Source organism: Battus philenor, unplaced genomic scaffold (assembly GCF_028537555.1).
Source record: "Battus philenor isolate CCGP_79_NKW_IND1 unplaced genomic scaffold, ilBatPhil1.0.hap1 SCAF_7, whole genome shotgun sequence".
NCBI lineage: Eukaryota > Metazoa > Arthropoda > Insecta > Lepidoptera > Papilionidae > Battus > Battus philenor.
Genome location: NW_027181737.1, coordinates 10,854,161 through 10,879,918, shown reverse-complemented (window position 1 = coordinate 10,879,918; position 25,758 = coordinate 10,854,161). Strand labels below are relative to the sequence as shown.

Here is a 25,758-nt window from a genome sequence, read left to right as displayed (position 1 = left end):
TGAAAAAAATTGATACCGTGAAGATCTAATTAGTTCCTTCATTAGTAATTATGAATGTGAGAATATAAATATTCTATTAGTTTTTTACATGGTAATTGACTATTTATTAAAAAGCTTTAAAATGGTGAATATATAGCTGATAGCTTTTACATCAATTCCCAATCACCCTGTGTAAAGTTACCACTCGTTAAATACGTTACATAATTTATTTTTTCCATTGGTATGTAATAGGTCAACTACTACTCGTAGTACAAAATATGCAGAGACAGATAGTAAACATAATTAATTTTAATATACAGCAATCTGAATTTAAACCATTTTTCTTACTGTATTATTATTACGTTATATATTATTTAGCCTTACATTCAACCCATTAAAGATTTTACACCTATAACCGATCACCGAAATGATTAGTGTATAATCGTAATCATATTTTAACTTACGAAAAATCTTATGGAATGAGTTAGAACGTGCCGAACCAATTGGACGGCGTCTGGATTTTCCAAGAAGAGACGCGGAAGCGACAAAAGACTCGGAGCAGGCCCCGGTGGCTTGTAACCGGCGCGCGTGGGCCGATAACACCACACGTTGACAAAATAGAGGCCTGCGCCGACCGCTAACGTTTAGCGGGTCCCGTTAAGTAGATACACTTCACGATAGACCTCGAAACTCAGGACTAAAGTGAACTGGCGGCCGCGGTAGCTTCCTTATCAAGAATGTCGTCGCTACCGCGCAAAGATTCAAATCATAATTGAACAACTCCAGGAAATTTAGAAAAAAAAAAACAGAATAATAAGTTTTAGGTTTTAAGCAGCTTCAAATTTTCTTTGGTTATACAAAAAAGTCACTGACTAGTTAACGTGGCGATCTTTAGAACAGTGTTTTCCAGTAGTATCGGCTCACATCGATCGGTCAATCGATCGGTAAACTTCATTTTACGTTAATTTTACGTATTTTTTTAAACAAAACATAGACAACATTACATAAGCTGTCAGTTGCATTTTGTTATAGAACATTTATGACAAACCATCGACGAGTTTTTTTAATGTTAATATTTTATTGATGAATATCATATATTAATATTTATTAACTGATTCCGGACAAAAATAAACGTAAAAACACAAAAATAAATCCAAACATTACTCCAAACATTACTAAAAACATTAATCCAAACTTTCTGGAATTGTAAATGGTGTAACACTAACGACAGACTTTAATAAATAAAATCAATAAAAGTATCTCGTTTCAATAACCAAAAACTGACATTATAATATTTTAAAATTTCAATTACAACCTAAATACGTTTTTAGAATAACGAAAATTCAAATATTTTAGGATTCCAAATGCTAAATAAATAAACTGTTACATAAAATTCAAATTAAGGAAGTTATCACAATTTATCGTATTTTCTTCAATTTTCATCATTATCGTAATTTCGTCAATTTTCAACTTTATTAAAATTATATGTCAGTGCAAAACGTTTAAATATATTTTTAATTATTGCTATTTGATATGTATGCTTTGACACTGTGTATGTAATACTTGCCGTTACATATATGATACGTAATGTATACTTCTACATAAAACTGTTAAATAATGTAACTGATAACGAACTTGAATGCAAATACTCATAATTAGTGCCACTTCAACTTGTTCTTCCTCACTCGTTCTTGTTGTCTAAATTCATTTAAAATTATTTCACGAATCAATCGCTCGATGCAATCGCATAAGAAACGACACGAGTTCGTGAATCAAAAAATTGTAATTCTTCTTTGTAATATTCATTATTATTTCAGTCTTAAAACACTTACATGTTATTGGCCTCCCTTATAAGGAAGAATGGATTTTCAAAAAAACCGGTCAATATTAGGTCGATGTTGGGGACGGTAACATGTTTAATGAATGAAATAGTAATAAATGAACATTAATGTTGAGTTCACTTTACGAAAATATAAAAATGTTATTAATATTTTCACAAGATAAGGGGGAAATAATTTAGTTGGTGTTACTAGCAATGCGCAGTAGGAAAGTCAGGTCATTAGTCAGAGGCACACACAAGCCGACAATTTGGCCGCGTCCGACACCGCCAAATTGCGACCTGCCACCTCGCAGCGCTTCTTTATTTATTTGTATTTATAGAGCACGCTAATTGCATACGAGCGGTCGCCGTGATTCGGGCCGCGGCGAACAGTTGGTCACTGACGGCCTAATGATAGCTCACGCTTCCTGCTATGTTAATTGGCGGCAGGAAGTCGATGGACGCATCGAATTATTTATTAGATCGACTTTTGGTTATTGCATCGCTCGGTAGTGAGGCCACTTACGCGGCTGTCAGTCGGACCGGGGGCTTAGGCCAGATTATAACGTAATACGGTAGTTCGCTTGTCTCCCGTGTCATTCAAACACTCGCACGAAACTTAATTGCTTTAATGTATCAACGGACGATGCAGCACAATTAAAGGATGTTTAAAGATTCGGCTTTAAGATCCTTCAAATTACATAAGTTAGTTATACATTTACTTAAATACTAGCTACCTGTAGACTTCATATTTGAATTGATAAAATTAACATATGCTAAAAGGTTATTTATTGATATAATGTTATATTAATAATTATAGATTACTTAAATAACTTTCACATGTCATATAATTCCTGAATTTAATAATATCATTATATTTTTTGTTTGATTACGCCACTTTTCGATTTACATCTAGAGACAGGTTTTATAATTTACTTAGGTTTCTAGAAAATTTATTTTGATCGCTATAATCTACCGTTGAGAAGTATGTCAGTTTTTAAGGAATCATTCTTCAAAGAAGAAATTGCTTTAAATTTATCTAAATAACACTTACTCAATAAAGAAGTGAGAGCAAAGCATGATTATTGAAGAGTCAGTATAAACATCGACTCAGATTATTGAGTCCTGATTATAAATAAAGTTGAAGAGAGGGCCGAGCTCCCGAGCCGTGCAATTTGAGGCTCTAAATCAGCAGGCCTGGTGTCGGTCGGCCACTGCTACCGATAAATAACAGCACAACGCACGAAACGATTAGTGTGTAACACAAGAACGTTTCATTTTGATGACTTTATGATTGTGCGCGGCTGTTGTTTGCGCTTGGAACACAATTGCTGAACGCGCATTAATATATACTATACTTTCACACTGAAAACAGAAAAGTCTGAGGAAAACCGACAGCAACTGACATGTTTGACTATGACGCTGTGTTGAAGAAACGACAAAGAAATCTTTCGCACAATTGATAGCGCAAAAAAATTAATGATTTTTTTTTTATTCAAATTCTTCGTATGTCTTAAACATGTAGTATCAGAAGTCGGTGTAATTATTTCGTAGGGCAGCATAGTTATTGCTTATCCCGAACGGGGACACGTGGGACAGGCGGGCAATCGATTCTCTCCGCTCGATGGCGTGAAATCGACTACTCGCGCTTGCATAGCACGCCAGTTGTATTCGAAATTTATCGGATTATAATATAAAAGTAAACCTGATCCAAATTTAAAAAGGGTTATGTACAAAAAAGTAGTACATCTTACATTTTAAAAGCTAACAAAGTGCATTTATACTTACGACCCTAATCGACTATTTAGTTATGTTAATTTTATCGCACCGCCTGTACTAAGAGCGGTAGCTTAAAATAATCACACGGCTAATAAACGTTGTAATAAAACTAATCAATAGGATGAGATACGCCCATTAAAAAATGTCAGCCCATATTTTGACACGACAGTAAAAAGCGACCCGGGCAACAATTTATGATCACCCTCAAGGTTCGTTTCCCTGTTATTAATATGGACATTAATACAGTCCCAATATCCTGACCATAAACGACGCAGCCACTGGCGCCTAGCACAGGTAAGGATCAAAACTATAAAAATACGTACACAAAAACGGTCAGTTCCACACAATGAACGGTGACTCGGAGATAAAAAAAATTGAAAATTTATAACACCTCCCGATACCCGGCCACCGGTATAAAAGTCCGTGGAATTGTAATTTTTCTTACAAAATTTAGTGATATGTCAAACCTGTTCGACGTGGCAAATAAAAATGTACGAGGCGAGGGTAGAAAAAAACTAACGAGAGAGCTTTGGGTTATTGCTAAAACAAGGGAAGGTTACCATATCAATCAAGGCGTTGACAAAAGTGGAATTTTTTTCCTCGAGCCCAACTCGTGGGATAAAAAAAGGGTCCGTGTTTATGGAAATGCAATAAAAGAGATGCGAGTGTGCGCCGGAGCAACTACAGCGGTGTAGCTTTACTTAATGTGTTCCCTCTTAAGTAATTTAATTATAATCTTTTTTAGAATATCGATGTTTGGCTCAAACTTTATTCTTCACAACTCTATTTAAATTTACATAAATTGTTGTACAGTGTTTAAAACAATAAAATTAATCGTATAAACATGAATAAAAACCTATTTATAATAATGTCATTACCGTCTGTGTCTTCACATTTTTTGATAATATAAATAATTATGTCAAGATATTAAACTGTAATCGCGCGAAATTGTTAGATGCCAGTGCTGGGAATCCGGTCATTGTGGCAATCTTTACGAGAAGCCTATACCTTACAATGGGCTTCTCTTGGCTGATGATAAAAATATATTAAAATGTTTGCCTCGAAATTAATATCATACAAAAATAAATAAATTTTACTAGGAATCGAACTTTGGAATCTGTGTGACTTCTTTCTGCAGGACCAATCGATACACAGCCTTCATGCAGGTAAGAAGATCCGAAGTCGGGAATGATAAAAATGTGAGTGCGAGCCCCCGCGGTGCGAACGGACCCTAGTGTCACTCACCGTGCACGAGCTGCGTCCATACTCCGCCGTGAGAAACTAATAAATAAATACCTACGAACGATCTGGAACCTTCTCCTAGTTATTAAACTACTCAATAGGAGTTTGCTGTAAACAGTGAGCTTAATTTTATTACATAAATTAACTGTTTTACTATCGACTAGTTAGTTGTAATTGATTTTGAACTTCAGATACTATAAATTTTTGTAACAACATGACCAACGTATAACGTGGAATATGATTCAAAATTAGGTATGCAAATATTATCAAGTTACTACTGAACAAGAAAAAATCAATAATTTATATCAGAATTGTTTATCAAATTATGAAATCGTTTGTTTATCTACACTAGGTCTAATAGCCTACGTTTTATTTGAAAGTGAATATAATGAAATTATAACAAATTCGCTAATGAAAATTCTTACATATTTTTATATCACATATAAATGTGTAAATATATACATAGCAATAGTAATACCAAATCAGTTCTGACAGTAAAATATGATGATAGTATATCATAAAATCCTTTACCGACGTGTAACAGTCGAGGCTGCTTGATAGAATCTCGCTAATTAAAATTGAGCAACTGAATTAGACAAGCAACACAATAATCATATTTAAATTGCATTATAAATTCAACGGTACAACAACAATGACAGATCAGCGTGAGGCAGTTTATCTTCGGATCTGTTGTCAGAGGTCGCGGGCGGCCCAGATCACGTGACACGCAAACTCTCTAATTTCGCAGCGACACACGACCAAATGTTTGTCATTTCATATAAATGGCTCGCGGCCAATTACATATATAATTAACATTGTAACCAGTTTTTAAAAACTTGTATCGTGCCGTACAGCGAGACAGAAACGTGGACAAAGAAATACCTATTATAATTTTATTTAATTAAATTTATATTAAACCTAACTTTTTCGATAAAACGTTGCAAGATATGACATAATTTAAGAAATAAGCGAAATTTATTTATAAAACTTATCTTATACCGCGATGAATAACAATGACGTTTGTAACAAGTTTGTAACGAAACCATTACATAATCCAAACCATTGTGTCAAGTTACGAAATTTTCATAATTCGAATAGTTGGCTAAACCAACAGACATTTTTTGATAATTTCCAGTTACTTTTCGTCTTTGTCTAAGGTCACAGACACCCATTGCAGGGCGTTGCCTCTTCCAAATATGTCTAGGGGGCGATATACCATAACCACACCTAAGGTTGGTGATCGCAGTGTGGTATTATGATACGCAGAGGACGCTGCCGCCCATCCTCGGGAAACTTGTATTAGTGAGCAATAGCAATCGTAAATAATTGATGCACAAATTGTCAATTATAAAAGATTACAACCAGGAAATCGAACGCGCAACCTACGATAGCAAATCCCAGTCCTCTACCGCTTTTATATTTTTTCTTCTTCTAAAAACTTTTTTTAGTTCTTATCCATTTATGTGATGATGTGACGTGATGTTTCATCAGTCTATTCTGCCTTCTCTAGTTTACAAGGCATCAAAGAGTGATGTATTCCGAGTGGCTCCCTATCAGATCATTGCCTGCGGCTTCTAGCGTGGGATTTCTTTTCTCCAGGCTATCTGAATTCAAACGAGTTATGTTAGCTTATTATTAAAGTTATCGCCGCAGATATAATATAGAGTCCTCAATGTCTGCAGAAGCAGTATTTCTTAAATATAAATTTAAGTTTAAACTGACCAATTCAATGCATAATTTTGAACGCATATGTAATGTAATGTACGCGAATTAAAGACAATTTGATAAGCTATGAGTGGTGGTAGGTCAGTAAATAATGATGATTTACTTCACTCTTAACGCAAACGGACTTTAGTGAGTACAAACACTCTTTAAGAATTGAAGAAATAGAATTTAAAGTGCTTCTTGCTCTGTATACAAGGTGATTATAAGTATAAAAGCTTTAAAGGGGTGAATATGTAGCTCATTCGCAGTTAATTAATGTATGGTATATCCTTACCAAAATGAAATCATGAATGGTTCATATATAAAAATACGGATTTATACATATTAAAAATAATTATTGTTTACTATCTGTTCCATTCAGAAGTTATTGGCGTACCGCAATAGAAAGTATGTGTAAATATGTGTAAAAACTTTAAAGCCTGTAGTTAACAAATGACCCATACATTTACCCATTTAACACTTTTACAACTATAATCAACTTGTACACTCAGCGTAGATTCACCCACTACAATTTTTAATATTCTACTAGGCTTGCAAGTCATATTCAATAAAATAAAAAAAATTGAAAAGCCGTATCGCTTCAGCTTATGCTTTGTGCCACACCAAAAAGCAGGATTTATACGACGGGTGGCGGTGATCGATGGGCGGCAAGTCGCCCCGCCACCGCGACAACGCGACCGTCACTACCGAACCAAAACATAAAAATACTCAACAACTCGAATCCGACAAACGCATCCAATTAAGTTATTGTTCATCTTTGTTTTTCAACTTAAGTGCTGTGTTAAAACATGTAATGACAATTACCATCGACAAATGAGGGAATTAAAGTAAGATTAGAAAATGTTTCGATAGCATTTAATAAAAACGTAAAAATCTTAATCAAAGATGCCTAATGTTGACAAAACAAGATTTGGATACATTACTAGAAAGTTACTTATTAAAACAAGTTTAAGAGCAACACAAAAACAGGCTTTCAGATTTTTAGATCACTTATCAACACTACAGATATTTACGTTTGTTAAATCTAAGTCCCGAGTGAATTAAATCGATATTAATCTTCTTTATCATCATCATTTTAGCTGCAAGGCGTCTATTGCTCGACATAGGCCTCCCCCTAAAGATTTCTTGTTGATGGACGTCCTACTCTGCGTTTTCCAGTTCGTGGTATCAATTCCAAAACCTTAGGGCTTCGCCCTCTGCAACTTTAACATGCATTCATAAGTATCTCCGCATCCGTTAATCCTTTTAAAGACAGGTTATCTTTATTTTAGTACTAAATTTGATTTGTGTGTTTTAATTTTTCCATCCTTCCAAATAATTCTTTGTTCACCACAGCTTAAAATACCACAGGACTTCGCGTGACAAGTAAATATCAATCGAACAGAAACTTCGTGAAGGTAAATTTGTTTTCGTTTATGAATTAAATTGTATTATAATTGTCGTTTGGAAAAAAGAACATGTGACGACAAGTCATTACTGAAGGCCTTTCGCAAGAGTGTATCTTGGTGAATAGCACGGTGTCTCAAATTTTGACGTTGTACAGTAAACCGCAAACATAGCTCTGCTTCGGTGTAAATTAAGATTTAGTTAGAAAAATTATTATGTGAACTGCATGCGTTATCTAATGACTAACTTTTTATTTTATAAAAAGCGAGATTTTTTAAAGCCTTAATAAAATGACCAGAAAATATCAAATAGCTTTGACCGTTTACAGTATAAAAATACACTAAAAACTTTTTAGTAAATCATTGTCCTCTAGTAATATAATACGAATTATTCCATTTACTTAATGGCCAGTGTTGTTAAACTTACGTTATTAATGATAAGTTGTAAAAAGGTTTTTGTAAATAAATATAATGCCTAGTGATTCTTTTCGAGTAATGCCCTGAGATTTATTGTAAAATTTGTGTATTTCTGTTTAGTACTAATATCATATTCTAAAAACGTTACATGTCTCAACAACGCACTTAGTTGGTGTCAAAAGTAATATGAATTAGAACTTTTAAGGCTCTCGAATACGGACTTGAATTTTAACTACAAAAGCCTTACACAGGCCCCGCTTTTGCATATTGAAGAGTTACATCATAAAAACAAATAGATATAAAGCCTGCGATGACGTCAGCCGAGCCGCACGTCAGACAGTGTGGGACCGATTCCTGTCAACGTAAGGCCATAGAATTCGCATTGTGATAGTATATTTGGCACTTATTTGGTCGGTGAATGCCAAATAGGCGAGTTCCATGACCGCTAGCACTCCGATTCGAGTTATTGCGAATGCATTTGGAGTAGGTACGAGGTATAGATTATGTTGTGATAAAACTAGATAGCACCTAATACCACTTATTAACGAATGCGCACCGCGAAAGGAGGCGTGGGATATATTTTATTCAAGCCGATTCGCTGAATGGAGCGATGTTGAATGAGTTAGCAAGACGCGAACAAGTGATTATGCTAGACTGATGCCAGAAATATAAACTTTCATATCATTTCAATTAACGGCTCTAATAAGAAACACAAATGCAATTTTATTAGGTTTTAATAAAATTTTAGACAACTGTGTACTGTTACTTGTCAAATAACTCAGAGTTATCATGAAATAAATATAAAAAGTTTATCAAACAAAAACTAGCACAAAAATTATATTAGAGTACAGTACTTAGGAATGTATTGCTTTAACTACTGTATTCAGAATATTGAAAGTGATCATAAAAGAAAATCGAGTAAATTTATGATAGTTTCTTCTAAGATCACGGCGCTTGTGAAATCGTCGTTAACAAGTATTTTAAGTTGCGGGATTCCAGGGTACACATGTGATCACATATCCTGACAATAAAAACATTAATAAATTAAAATAATTTCAACAATCGTGAAAACGTAACCTGTATTTATAACAAAATATGGTCTGTACTATAGATATATTTTTAATTCAAAGAAAACAGAAATTGTAATAAATATTTTAATATATATTTAATAAAATTACTAAAATAAATTGCAAATTGCTGCCGCTTACGTGTTCTTATTCTCACTTATTGCAATATTAGTGAACGACTTACCCTGGCAGTAAGGTAAAATAAATCTGAGTGTACATCAAAAATTTCTCGCGTCCGTGAACCAACATTTACACTGGAAGATATACTGCATGTATTACATACATACACGCAATGAATTTGTACCTTACGGCAACAGAATAAGGTTAAAAGTTCAACATACATTTCTCCCGTTGGCTCACGTCTGTGGTACATACAAATAAAAGGCGATAAGTCGGCACGCATGCGCGTACGTCTGCCCAGCTCCCGCACGAGTAGCGCAAACGCATTGCAAATATATTGCTGGATAACGCTCGTAACACATAGCCCTCTTTATGGCGTACACTTCTGAACAATTTTATTGCCGTATAAAGAAGCGATCACACTATTGTTTAATACTAACAAGAGGAAGCATTTACAAACTAAACGATACCCGTCAGGAAAAAAAATTTTCAAAATAATAACGCGAACATATAATTTGATTTCAACTAATTTCTAATTATACACAAAGAGTTCATTCATCTGTATTCATGACGACATTGATATACAATATGCTTATGCAGGAATAAGGAGATCCGTCCACCAACGAAATTCACTCAGATAGCCCAGCGGATTGGCAGGTTGAAGTAGAAAGGGGCAAGTCTTATAGCGCTTGAATTGCAGCTGAGATTCTGTAGTGGAAACTGCGGACCAACAAGCGCAGCGAAGGACGTCCTCCAAGGTGGACAGGTGACCTTGTTGAGGTCGACAGAAAACACTGGATGCTGGCCGCATCTAATCTGAGGGTGAGGCCTATGTGCGGCAACTAGCATCGCGCAGCTAAAATAATAATGATGATGAAGTCACGTACTAACACTTACTAGATTATTTAAAGAAAATTTTCATAATTAAAATTGATAGTGTAGTTTATAAAATGTGTCTAAAACTAAAAATTTACTGCATACATTTTTATTATACTAACATTAAAAATTATCGATGTAATTATCTCTGCTTTTAATGTAGCATATTCCTTACTTTTAAAGCACCTCAACCAGAAGCGGTAACATTACGCGCAAACTTTTGTTTCAATAATTTTAAATTTGCATAATATCCAAAGAATATAAGAAGCTTGTTTCTTCTTGTTAAGTTTAAAGCAATGCGTTTACGGTATAAAATATATGATATATTACAACTGCAATATTTTCTTAAACTTTACGAACACACATTTTACTATAGTGCAACTGAGACGTACTATACCGCGCCTTGGGAATGCCCGCGGTGAGATAGAGGGAGGAGAAAGGGGGAAAAAACGGCTTCTCCTTTACACAAGTCCTTGGTTAACGCTCGGGACGGCGGTGTTCATATTCTGTTTGTTTTAGCTCCCCTGTCGCTGGGCAGTCCTTAGACGCGGTACAGCGGTTCCGGTACGGGTATATGAGTAGTAGATCTTTTATTCTCATCTATTCTTGCATATAAAACCTTAAAGTATTTAATTTGTGCAAAGGTGCCCTGGTTACATCTTAATTAACTTTTATAAGTGTTTAAAATTTTTTGTTTTTTTTTTTCTTATTATTTCTTTCTCAATGAACGCGCACGTCTGAACAGAAACTAGAATATATTTAAATGATTACTTTTTGTGCCAGTAGCACCACGATTTCTATGTAAATTGTACCGCCGAGTAAAAACGAGCATGTTCTAATAAAAACAACCGATAGCTGTAGAATCGCAATATCACCTACTCGTTGCCTAGTACATCGGTTAAGGTAATTACGCTTAACAGGACAAGCGGTTTACGATCGCGTCCCTGTTAATACTCATATTAAACAAAAAAAATTATAGTGTGCAAAGCTTTCGTACTATAAAAAGTTTATCGCGATGCGATCTCTACCGTAAACAAGTCGGTGGCTAAATGTACTTTATTGTACAATGTTTATCATTCAACTCCGGAGTTATTACCGCGTTTACAAACATACATTCCCCTTGTTCTAGTGTATAACAAAATTTACGAAACTCACAAGCAGAGAAACAATCTAAATCGTCTCATTAATGTAATAATGTGAACCCATTGTCCATACATTTTATTAGATGACTCTAAGCTCCATGGTCAAAGAGTGAGCCATCTAATTGATATTGTCAAAAGATTCCCACTTTTATGTTTCGAAACAAGTGCGTCCACGCAATTAGTTTAGTGTAATTGTCTTTATTAAAATTATTTTTTGGTTCTTTGTTTTAACGTTCTAATCTCTTTGCCGGTTTGCTCTGTGTCGCATTTCATAATATTCTATTACAACAGCCGTTCTAATTCTGAGCGTTAATATAATTACATTATACATCGCATTCGTGAATTCATTCGGTGAATATATTTTATATTATAAAACGTTTTAGAAGAGTTTAAACATTTTAGTTAACAAAAGGAGATTAATTGAGGTTTACGATATGAAAAATAGGTTTAAACAAAACTGCAATTATGTTTACGATAAAAAAGAAGAAAGCCAATTAGTTAAATAGGTTAAACAACTGGTACTACAGTAATTTAGGCTATACTTTATCCATGATACTTCATCGCGGTCACATTTGATTGAAAATCATCTTCTGTGTATATCTTATAATTTAAAAGGGTTAATTACTGGATAATTGTTGCAATAATTAGCAAAATTTAGCAAATTTACCCTATAGAAGGTAGCTTCATAGATTATTGTGATCTATTAAAGGTTATAATGTTAAAAATATGCATGAAGCATATAAAATGTATGTTGCAGCGAATCCGGCTTCGCCTCGTAGTGCCCACGATGAAATTAAGAGTGAGGATTCAATCTCTGTGGGCACGTAACGGTAGCTCGGTACAGTACACTGGGTTTAAATATTAAAAGTGAGCCGCGTGCATATAAGAGTTTAAAAACCATGACTATACTTAATTAGCCGAGACTTGAACATTACTTCTACGTAAGCTGGCCCTGTTTTAAAACAAAAATTTAAAATTATTACTAAGTAGTTCAATGAGACGTTATCTTATGTCTCATTTTAGCTAAATCGTGTGTATACTTCAGACGCGATATTGCTCAGGACTTTGTAATTTTAAATTTGGATTACCACTTCACGTGATATTTCCAGGTGAAATCCAAAAAATATCACGTTCGATGAGGTTGTTATACCGCAGCCGAATTGGAAAGACAACAATGGTAATGTCATTATGAATATGTTACCAAGTAAAAATTAGGCGATTATTAAAAAAGCAAGTCCTAAGACTAAAGACCATACCTCGTAGTGACTTAGTCTAATGACGATTTCGAGTGATACAGAGACACATTCAAACCAATGCGCGTTTTTTTAAGCTATTTTATGTATTTCGATTCACAAAAGTGATGAATAATAATATTATCAGACATGTTTTGTTTTTATAATTATTATCATCTATTCGATGACTTTTAATGTTTTATTTTCTTTAACAAAACTTCAAATTATATAAAAATAAACTACAATGAGGTTATTCGATTCCATATGGTCTAATTTTTCTTTAATTTTGAGGAAAGATTCGAAATTAAAAGACAGTTTCTCTGCTTTAAACAGATAATAATTAATTACAATATATTATTTATATTACTGTCATGGTGCTCTAGCAAAAAGCATCTGACAATCAATAGCTATTTTAAATACGTAAATAAATTATCTTGAACAAGCTTATCTACGCTTATAGTCGTTACTTTAAAGAAACCCTTTCATCGAAATTCGCGGTTATACTAGCATAACATGATTTAGTGAGAGTAGAATGAATATACAGTAATTTCGCTGGTTCACGTCTACGAGGAGTATCGAGGTAAATTGTACTATTACGAACACGGGCCAGTCGTTAGGCTCGCGCCGGCCGGTTGATGTCCAGCCGACTGTCGCATTGTCCAGCGACTTTAGATTAAACGTTAAGCTAGTGATGCCGCGGCTGCACAAAGCCCGGCACGTCCGTTTCCGCGAACCGTCTGTTCTATTTAGACCCCAATTTGTGAGTCTTCAACGCGCGCAATTCCGACTTTACCGCGATTTCTTATCTTGTATGTACGTAGCCTTAGCGGTCATAGATCATAGCGTTAGGTTAATGTAAATTTAAAAAGGCAATTTGAGAAAACTATAAAACGTTTACGACTTACAAATTTAACAATTTCACTCTATGTTTTTTTAACACGACTTACGTACGACTCTTGTGATAATGAAAATGATTATTAATGTAATATTCTCCTAATTGAATATTTTTTACGATTACTCGTCACAGTAAGACCATGACACAAACTCTTCGGTATTATAATAAACTGGTCACAGGAGTCGATCAAGCTAACAGATTTTAGGACTTCAATGTTCACAAGCACTTTTGAATCATAATCCTAAATGCATCTCGAGTTGCAGCCAAAACAAAAGATCACTCTCGGAAACTATCATTTGTCAATCTAAAAGTTTGGCTGTCTCTAATAGGATAAGTAACGCAACGTTCCAACGTGGCTCTGAAGGGCCAGCGGGCAAATAATAATAAACCGTTACACACATTCAATTCTGTAATTAACAAAATTAAGCTCCCAAAATCTTGGCAAAATACTTTTCGCGTTAAGTCATCATATTAACTTTAATTATTCTTCAAAATATCCTATCTCTTTTGTAAAGTTACTAGTTTTAGTTTTAATAACAACAAAATAATTCTTAAACCATTTTTCAATATTAAACACAGTCTTAAATTAATTCACACGAAATCTTCAACTAAGTAAACGACTAATCCCATTAATTTAGACACAAATAATAAATCAATCTGTATAAAAAGTCTTCGACACTTATATAACAAATTGGTCGGATTCTTACACTCACCAATCTTCGCTTTGGCTTAATGAGAGGCCTGTTCTGTCCGTTCATTTTGTAGTAGAGGCCGCAGGCGTTGCAGAGGTAGTGGCCGGTGCCGTCCCTCCGCCACAGAGGAGTGCTCGTCGCGCCGCAGTTCACGCACTCCCGGCCCTCTGTCACCACACAAATAACAGTCAAATCCTCTTATAAAACCTTTTATAACTAGCAGTGTATGAAAGTAATAATTGACACATTTACCATGATCCCTTATTTTCATTCAAACGAATTGATTTAGAATATATTGATATATAACATTCTGACATAATACGAGTATATACATAAATAATCAATAGTAAGCTAACTAAAGAATAATAATTGCCTACTAACTTTTTGGGTCAGATTATGGTATGTAAGTAAATAGATTTATTGTTAATCTGATTTTTGTTTTTTTTTTTAATTCTTTTGTTAACTTAACCTGTCTTATGGTTGCCTGTCATTGAAATTGCAATTAGTGCTGTGTTTTCTAATTGCCTTGTATTTGTTAATTTTATTAGCAATCCTTAATAAATAAAGTTGAAATAAAAATAAACAGGTGACAAGTTTTATGTAGGAATATATAAAAGCGAAAGGATGTTTTATTATTGGACTTTCTTTGTGTATTAAAATGAAAGGAAACGTATATTGTACGTATATTGTAAAATGAAACAAAAAACAAATCAATAATGAAATACGGAAACATAAAAAGGGATAGCGTTTCTTTATATTAATTTACCTGTCTCCTGGCAGGCTGTGGAAGACGAGAGAAAATCACATTCAGAAACAATACAAATCGAATGTTACTAACTAAACTATCATGCAAAAATAAATAACACATTCAATTATTATTCTAAAAAATACATCATAACAATTTTAAAAGCAATGTAAACTAATTATATCGCAATTATAATGTAATAAATACTTAACAAGGGAAAGCGCACGATGCGCTCCTACGAAAATATCAAGATTTTTTTACACGCAAAGTAAAATAAGGAGAAAGTTTATAACATTCCATTGCCTACATGCAAACATCCCTTCTTTATGTCTAATGAAAAAAATAGCCTATTCAATCATATCAACACCATACTTTAATATTACTACGACAAAAAAAAATCAAACACCATACTTCCAGCGATCCCAAAATAATTTTGTATGTAATTATAAGTATGCAAAGACGTCGTTCCTCGCTTTTAACTAATAATTAATTATTTACTGTAATCAATTTTAATTTTAAATGTGTAGAGTCGTTTTTGTGCATTGACTTAGTGTTTTGAATATATATTTATAATGGTTGTCATTCGAAACTGTTTTACTTTGAGTTAAAGGTATATGGGATAATAAAATATATAAATTTCATGTGTTATAATACCAGTACTAAATTAAAGTACTTTATACTTTTAGAATGAGTAGCAACGAAAGCAGATAGTTATAAAACAATGCCAGTTGCAAAAATGTTGGAGAGCGTCTAACCGGGGAAACAGAGCAGAAACGAAGCCATAAAGCAAAGTATTGCCTACATGCTAATTCTCACTATGTGTAATTATATACTGATGTAGGTACAAACGTCTTAAACAATATTCAACGCAAGCCATAACATCTCATCCGTAAACAGATTAAGAATTAAAAAAAATCATTTAAAAATAAGCTCTATAGATTGATCAATTGATACGAAACAATAACGTTGTTCTCACAGAATACGAAGTCGAAAAACGTTATCTACGGAATACATGCTCTAAATTTTTTCTCCATTAATTCATGCATAATATCGTAAAACTTAATTTGACCCCAAGACGAGCGGCCCTCCGGGAAACATTGCAGTTTTTTACTCTCAATCCTTTTTTAAAGAAAACAAGCCATTTCACAAGAGTGTTCACATTGTTACCGAGAGGATGTATACGCATATGGGATGCGCTTGCACCGCCCACAAGCTCTCTCTAAACTCCATTACAAGAGCGATGATTTACCGAGATCGAATTTAAAAGCTCATCTCGTTACACCTTTGCGTTCATCTTTTATTTCCAATTAAACAAAGAAATAACTACTAACACTTAATCGGATATATAATAAAAACATATCTTTTATGAAAATCTCATTTGTTTCACTTATCATTTTATATATATAGAGAGAGATTTTAAAGATGTAAAAAAGATACGGTCTACTAACAATAATAATAAAAATACCTTGCTTCTCGTATTGCGGATATACGTACAGTTTATTGCCCTGCAGATTACATCACATGGGTTTCGATAGGTATCTAAAACATTATAATATTATGTATTTAGATCTGATTTACCAAGTCCCCGGGTAGAGCACTCGATGCACTGAATAAATAATGAAAACCGCGCAGGAACTAACAAGGAAGGTGAAAGTGCTCCAATAAACGTTATACAAAAAACATCTTAAAATATAAAATGGTCTTCGTGCTTAAGGCACTGAGGCCATTCATCTTTTTTTTATGTAAAACCAGATCACAACCGGCAATTAAATCGCCCGGACCTTATCGAAAACTTATTGCGATCGAACCGACGACTCACTTTTTGGGCTAACCCTTTATTTTTTATTCCGTCGACAAAGCCTATAATTTGTTCCGAAGTTTCTAATAAATAAACACCAATAACGATTATTAAGAAAAATGATAGGATATTACACAGTTCGGAGTTTTATGAAGGTGTCTCTCGTTCCGAGAGTGACTCCGTTCGATCGTTACGTCTCTATTGACAAAGGCCGGGAAAGTACTGGCACAGCCAGCGGTGCTTTACAAGATTTACTACCGGCCGCGCTGCTATGGAATCACACGTATTATTAAAGAGAATAGAATTTCTGATTAATTACCGGCCGTATAATTGTCCGAGCCGGTTCCATCTCAATCGTAACGGTGTTAATTCGGTAACACTGTGAGAATTATTTCTTTATTTCCACCGACGTTTCGGCTATCGACAGATCTGAGTGCCGTCCGAGATAACGGACGTGAGTTTGACGGTGAATAAAGATATGATTTAGTACACGAGCAACGGTGCCCGTCCAGCTAGAGATAAACCTATCCAGAGCCATTGCAGAAAGAATGAGGTTTGTACGAAAAAATTCCAGCGTTTGTTCAAAATTAGAATGCGGCGCGGTCTTTATTGCCCCGAGTGACGCTCGTGACGCGACGGCGCTACGTGACCGCGATAAAAGATTTTCATCTGCCGTATTTACGTAGCCGAGTGGGCGGTTTTTATTTTTCGAGAGTTTCCCGAGCACTCTCGAGCCGACGAGTACTCGCCGAACTTTTCACACGCCCCTCGCGCGTGGGGAAACCGACCCGTCGGTTAATCCACGCCGCAATTCCGCTGACCGCGCAAACCCTACGGAACTATCGATGCGTTCCAAATAAATAAAAACCGTCCGCTATTAGACGCGAGAAAAACGACTGACGCCCGGCAGCAGACACGTTAATGTGTTCCTGTGTAATGTAATTTAAATGAAGGACTAGTCCGATCCCGCGTAGCGTGACGCGCTCAGCCGCCCATCAACATGTAACGGTGAGGCTATTTTGCATACAAACCATTAAATTATTGCTCAAAAATTATTCGTCTGTTGCGCAAAGCCCGCTATTACGCCTTAATTGAAATTTAATGGAAACCAATCTGTTGGGATTACAATCGTGCTGACGCTGCGTTTTGACTTCGGGATGAGCAGTTTTATTTTGACAGTGGTAACTGAAATTAAATCGTCAGGCCAACGTAAAGAAATGAAGTCATTTTTCACAGCGCCGGCGGTGCCGGGCGAGCGATCATATTTGCATTTGTTATTAGCATACATTCAGATAATTACGTGTGACGAGCGCAGTGCACCGGCTTGCTGTAATTAAACTCGCCGCTCGCACGGTCACCAGCGGCTAATGAGGCTTTGCTGCCCGAATACAGGATTCGTAGAGTGTAACTTCTGATGCTTAGTTTCACAACTCTCAACTTGATATTCTCAGAAGATTCTACTTAAGAACATCAAGCAAGCGCTGTTTGAACAACTGTAAGAACATATATAAAAGTTCCGTAGCACAAATTAGAACGTTTACCCGTAAGCTGGATATACGACCTTGTTAAGGACGTCGAGAAACGCAAACCGCTTCTAACAGAGCCTCTTATGAATATATGGGTCTATTTAGCAATGGATATCCTACAACTGAAAGAATGAATAAAAAACTGGCCAATGTTTTCAAAACGATAAAATGCCAAGTTAGTGCCAGAAAATAGCTATACATTCATGTCTTTAAAGCTTTTACACTTATAACTTATTTTTATGTTGTCACGTTTCAAGTGTTTCTTGCATCATCATCACGAGTAGGTCTTGAGTACAACCTACATGGACGTTACCGGAAACATAAGTTCACCTAAGCCATCATTACTACAAATCACTCAAAAATATCGGAACAAAATATAAAAATAATCTGCAATATTCTTAGCGAATAAAGTTTAATTTCGTGAGCAATGTTTGCGGAAATCTGAGTCACTATTTGTGCATATTACTACTACAAACTGTGCAGTTATTACAATGATCAACGTTTCAGTCATAAGATGTCCACTGCTAGGCATAAATCTCTCCCATAAATTTCTTTTAAGACTGATTCGAAGCGGCCTTCATCCGCTTCAGAAGCTGAAGCTCCCAGCGGCCATCTGTTCTGCGCACTATATGGCTTGACCACTACCACTTGAACTTGATAATCTACTGGGCTGGTTGGTTACATTTGTTCGTCTACAAACCTCTTCAATTTTAATTCAATCTCCGAAAGAAATCCCGATCACAGCCCTTTTCAAAATCCGTTGCGCAATGATACAATGATATTTATGTTGATAATGTTTAACGTGTGAAGGAAAACACCAGGTTCATTCCTGGTTTATTTTAAGAAAAAACATTGAAAATTTTTTGACATTAACCAATTCGTACTACGCGTGGTAGACTTAGTCGCTTGGTCGTGTGTTCCCAACAGTGAACATTACGAATCTCTAAAAATTCCAACGGTTTTACAAACGTGTGATACTGCAGGTCATCCTCTAATAACAGTTTTATTACTGAATTAATTGTTGAAGTTCCGCCGAAAGCGAATGCAAATTTCGTTCGGTGCAATTGTATCCCACAGCAGAGGCAGCCAAGCGTGCCGGCTCCACTGTACCTACGGTACGATTTTCAACCACAAAAACATTCATTAGATGCTCGTTTCGAAACACGTCGCTCTAACGGCTCACATTGTGCTGTTTGGAAACAATCAAAATGGTAAATTAAACGTAAAACAATTGTTTATCTAACATTTTTTCCTCTGTGCTAACAGGATCTCGTTTGCTTAAATTATTACGAGCAGATAAAATCGACTAGATACATTCGTTTGTTAATTTTCCAACGCGCTTACTTTAACAATTATTTATTCCCTTATTTGCACTTTTAATACATATTTGGAATTGCCATAGAGGCATCCTTGACCAGTGAACCCGGAGTGGGGCAACGATAACTAGAAACAAATTAACAGTCATGATAGAAAAAGTGTTAAAACAATACATTTAAAATGCTGTACACTACATAAACAAATAGTATATAATATGACGAATATTTTCTTTGAACATATAGCGATTTGCTGACTGAGGGAAGATTATTTTAAAGCTGGACGCAGTATAAATGAAAAGGAGAACGAAACAATGAAAAGAATCAAAAATAGTAGTTATTTCTTGAATTAAATACAATTGTAATTACGATTTGTAATTCGAAAACATTTTTTTTCTAGTGTACGTTTTAGAGTACAAGGTTATGCTCCGAATAAAATGTTCCAGCTCTACTTATCGATTCATACCAATATAGTTTATGTAATAATTGTTACTAAACAATATAAGAAGTGAAAAAGTAATAATATAAGTAGCATTAAGAGAGCCGTCTCGACTTCATTCCTCTTACCCGGCCGTCCGTGGAGTATATACACGCTAACTTAGCTAACTACTACTTAGAACAACGCCTGCAATTTCGGTCAGTATCCCGAAGCAGTAAGGACTAGAATGGTATAAGTTGTACAATGGAATAGTACCATCAACTGTTTTCCCGAATGTACCACTCGGCTAATTGGTTGCGCAATTCTCCGCGAAACATCTTTGTTGCAGCAACATACGTGAGGTGCATACAGACATCCAGACAAATAATATAATTTTATGACGCATGTAACACTAGACAATAAGCCATATTACAATAACTTTAAGATTCAACGTGACCGCACTGCGCGGAATAAACAGAACCCTTTGCTTTACGTTGTCGGTAGAACGTTTATTGTTGAATATATTAACAAATGACATTTAAGTCAACGCAGACAAAGTCAAGAAAGTAGAAAATTGATGCAATGGAATTCAAAGTTCTATATTTATCTTCTAAGGTAATATCTAAACCAAATATAGCAGTAACTATATATTAAAAATGTTACCTTCTATCTTTAACTTAATATTTTTGTCAAATATAGAATAACATCTCAACGACAGCCAAATCTATATTAATAAAAATATGAAAATTAAAACATTTTTCTTTTCATCACAAGCATAAAGAGCAAAGTAAAATAATAAGTAAGTAAACAAAAAAGAGCCCGTAAGAATTATCTTCTTCTAATTAGATATTAGTACATCTAACAGTGTACGAAATATAAAACCTGTTTATAAATGTATTCGTATTATTAAAGTACTAAATCGATGCTCTGCAGGCCAACGGCTTTTAAAAGCACGTAGCATGTCGGAGCAGCTAATAAGAAATAAATTTGCTACGTCATTGAAATTACTTAAGCTAATTCGCATATCAGATGTAAAATTCTCAACAAAAAAGTAGGTGACAATATTCTAAGGCTTGAAGTTCCTCTCGCGCCTTGTTCCACAGCACATAGCGTTAGGAGGCTCGAGGTCAAGCGATCGGCAACAATGGAATGGGCCACATCCGGCCGAGCCGCATTATCATAATATTGCTTCCACTAAGGAACTAGCAGTCCGTACCCGCGGCGCCCGATACGCCGACATTAGCACCGCCACTCGCGGTACACGCGACCTATTTGAATATCCACTTACTTTGCTATCTGTGCACATACCTATGGGTATGCTTTAATAATTCGGATAACTAAAACTTTTTGATAAACTTGGCTTCTATTCGCTAGCTACCAATTCTGCTGTAAAAATAGCAGACTTAATAGCGTAAAAGCAAAAAACGTTATTTGCAAACTGAAAGCTATGAATAAAAAAAAATATCTCATATTCATTAATGAAATATGTACTCGCTGAAACATTAAATTTAAAAGCAAGAAATCATGTTGTATGTTAAGATTAAATCTATTGTATTGGAAATTTATAAAAGATACAGATCTACAAACATATATTACATTGTTATATTAACGTTAAGTTTTTTACAGAAATATGCAGTTGATAGAACAAACAAAACAAGAAACAATTATCTAATACGTACCGAGATTTGTACTTTTTTTAGTACTTCGATAGTGTAAGAATAAATCGAATAAAAAATTAAATACTTGACAATTCCATTTAAAACATTTAAATTTACATTTACTATTTTTATGATTATTTCTTTATATCGATGGCTTAACAAATGCTTTATCGCAAGAATATCGTAAATTTTTGAGTTATTTTAAATCTTTAACCATGATATAATGTTTTGATACGCCAAAACATTTCTTTTACAAACATATCTTGACATTAACGGTGCTTAATAATATACAATGCATTACTTTCAACGTTTTGATGAAAGAGCAAAAGAGCTTTCCTTTTCCTGCATAATCACACCGCCTTGCATCCCACCTAATTACTCCCTGAGAACTACATTAGATTAGATTAGAAGCTCGTGAGATGGAAACGTAATGTTGATTCACTTAAAAATTTCACAAAATATTGAATAAACATAATGACGTCAATGGTAGCCCGAATTAGCAATCGCAATGAGAAACAATAAGCGGTCGTTAGTTTTTGTTCTCTCCATTGTCGAAGCTCAACAACAACGAGAGTTATAATTGTATATTTATGCATAAAATAAAACGCCGACTTTAGCCCGCCGTAATACAATTACTGTTGAGTAATTCTTAGCAATGTACTACATTCGTCATAATAACTTTAAGTTTACGGTTGCGAAAACTTTGCATCCAATTGTCGGCAGTAACAATGGTCGGTTTATTATTAAAGGTCGATTGAACGGTACAGCGGAGGCCCGCGACTGCCCGCAACTGCCCGCTCGCTTAGTCCATATATCACGGAACAGAAGTTTTTAAAGCGGCCAACAGCGCATGTTGCAATGCATACGAGTGTTTTGCAAATGAAATGGGCAAATACCTCATCGCGTCGATTACGAAAATCCTCTCGGAAATTTAGTAGAAATCTAGTTAAAAGCATTTGTTTAATTACTCGCGTATAAACAATAGCGCGGTTCAATTAGATAAGTAATGGGAACCGCCGGTTTTCTGTACCGCCGTGCCGGTTCACATGTCGCGTGAAACAATGAAAACCGTCCGCAACTTGCAGTTTTGAATTAGACATGGTATTTGTACTAGGTGTTTACGAAAGGATCTTCTGGCTCACCTATAAGCTTTTACCTATTGTGTGCCTGTAATTACCTGTGAAATTTTTGAACTATCTTTTGTATGGCAATAAATCCGAACTTGATTATATAACACTAAGGAGGTAAACGGTAAACGTGGCGAGGTTAAGCCCCTCAATAGTTGGACCGACGGCATAGTCAAGGTTGCGAAAAGTCTCTGGATGCAGGCAGAAGACCGGTCTTCATGACAATCCTTGAGGGACGCTTATATCTTACAATGGGCGTCTATCGGCTGATATGAAGGTGAAGACGAAGGAGTAGCAGCTCCTCCTTCTCCTTCATCTTCATCATCATATCAGCTACCATATCATTATTCAAGTTTATTTGCTAATAGACCATAGACCTAATAATTCTTACTAATCGAACGTATTAATTTAAAGACATCAGTTTCGTTTCTAACTATATATACGTATCTAGACTGCACCGTCACCAGACCAGTTAGTAAAAGCGTTAGTCACGAACAAAATCCTAAACCACTTCCCAATGCGTGGTTTTGCAGCGATGTACGAGGAGATATGATAGCGCCACAACCCCCAGTGCGAGATAACACGCTTATCCGATCACATCTCGTCCAATAATTATTCGACAATGCCATTCAGTAACGTCAAATTAAATAATAATCTAGATAGGTTTATCGTAAAGAATACTGCAACCGATGGGACAATCCGCGGTGAGATTCTAATTAGGCGGTCGCTGCTGCCGTTTCGCAGCGCCTATTAACGGGCTTAAGGTCCGCTTGATTTATTGTCTGATTAGCGAGGATAGACTTTGTTAGCGTAAGCCTTATTGCGCCAGCCAAGTGCAGGCCGTTCTCTTATTTTAACGCGGTGTTAAATTTAGTTTTATACAACAGTATTCTCTCTCTGTTGTTCCAGTTCTCGATGTTCGCGAATTAAACTAAAGTTCGAACTTGCCGTTGATTTAATCAGACTTCTTTCTCTTGATCACGGGCACATGAACTGTCCCGGGCCTAAAATTTAGATGCCATTGTTTTCGTATTACATTCACTTTTTATTCAGTCAGTACTAGCTTTCAAAATACAGCAGTTAAAGCTTCATGATATTCTGATAAGAAGAATATTGAGGTAAGACAAACGGGTATTTTAATTATTTTATAAACAATAGATCAAAAACAATTTCGTGTTTAAATACTACACTGCTTCTTAACGGGAATCGGTTATTTATAACGGTATGTTACCTTCTGTTAGCTTACTTTCTAATTTGAACGGCGCTTCAAAATACTAATTGTAGTTCACTTTGACGATTACTGAAGACTGTCGAATAATTAGTGATTAGTTTTAGAGATACCGGACGGTGACCGGACGAGCGTGCGGAGCGTGCGAGCGGGAGCGGTGCAAGGACTCACCGGCGCTCGTTCGCGTCTTGTTGGGTCGCGGCTTGCTGGGCTGCTGGCCGTAGCCCTTGCCCTGGTAGTTGTAGTAGTCGCCGCCGGCGGCGTTGTACTGCGCGTTGTACTCCCCAGAGGGCTGGCTCGACTCTTGGGGACACGAGTCGGTCTGCGCACCTTCTCGCTGCTTGGAGGGCGGCGCTCCCATCATTGGCTTCACGTCGCCGCATAATGGCAGCTCCTGTTGCTGCATGAACGCGACGCTCATTGCGGTCGCATGTGCGACTGCTGCCTGGTAGTCCTGTTGTCCGAGCGCCGCAGCCGCTACGGAATCGGGGGTCGAATCCTTGGGTGGCGTCGGAGGGAAGGAAAACAAGGGATGGGGATGGTGGTGCTGAGCAGGTGATAGGGGCTTATCGGCTTGAGCGGCGTCCTGTTGGAAGCCCCCGCCCCATGCTCCGCCGCCTAGCGCCTTTGAATCCAACCAGGGATGCAGCGGCGTGTGGAAGTGCGGTCGACACACCTGCCCTCCGCCTCCGCTCAGCGTCCGACCTGTAGACATACCAAACAATCAAACAATGAAAAAATATTTATAATTTCTAATAGGCTTTGCTAAGCACTTTGACAATAAGTTAAGACATTAGTTCAAACGTAAACTTCAATATTTATTTTTACTATGCCAGTTTCGAAAAGTTGATAACATCGCGAACAACTTGATAAGAGGCTCGATAGAAAATCGTCTGTTCGTGTGTTGAAACTTAGCATGATCCTAATGCGAGCCATGGTTATCTTCTAAATAAACTTTAATACTACGATATGCTTAACTGATCAATGTTGCCATAAAAAGCTTTGAATTCTTTCGCAAATAGACTACTACTACTCTTCAGAAATTTTGTTATAGAAGCGCATGTATACCTTGTTCCGAAAACGAAGAATATACTTTAACAAAAAGTTTGTGATCGCTATTTATTTTATTATTGTGGGCAGGGCAAATCGCTCGCTGAACCGATGGCCGTTGGGGCAGAAAGGTTAGTAGCCACCACGAGTCGGTAGACGCGGCGTGAGTAGGCCTCTACTGGGTGAACATACAAAATATTCAAGGTCGCGGGATGTCGGTGAAGGCGAGTAACGCAAGATCGATTTACTGTTTCAGGGAGACATATTTTGCAGTGCACGTTTACCTGCTAAAAATAAAGATTCTGCGCAATTTGATTTGATATTAGATTATAATTTAAACATGTTAAATGGAACATTAAGAAAGAAGACAAAACAACGATGTTAAATTGATTTAAAGGCAAAAGCATCACAACCGTCGCTACAGACGCGGGCAGCGGCTAAATGCACGCTCCCATCATTACAATGGACAGCCGAGACGTTTTGTCGCTCGCCTGAATTAATATCATTCGTCTCTAACGACTGCTC

The 25,758-nt window shown here is 35.9% G+C and overlaps 1 protein-coding gene across 3 annotated transcripts in view; it reads right to left on the bottom strand.

The window, feature by feature from the left end:
- The window catches only part of LOC137930896 (GATA-binding factor C-like), a 121,167-nt gene that overhangs the window by 51,462 nt on the left and 43,947 nt on the right, over positions 1-25,758 (bottom strand). For 2 of the 3 annotated variants that reach the window (XM_068774246.1, XM_068774247.1), the window contains 2 exons: positions 24,355-24,888; positions 14,386-14,537 (listed from right to left, as the gene is read on the bottom strand). In XM_068774246.1, coding sequence (XP_068630347.1) covers positions 14,386-14,537; positions 24,355-24,888 — 686 coding nt within the window. The remainder of the gene's footprint in view (positions 1-14,385; positions 14,538-24,354; positions 24,889-25,758) is intronic. The other variant, XM_068774248.1, reaches the window with a different exon arrangement.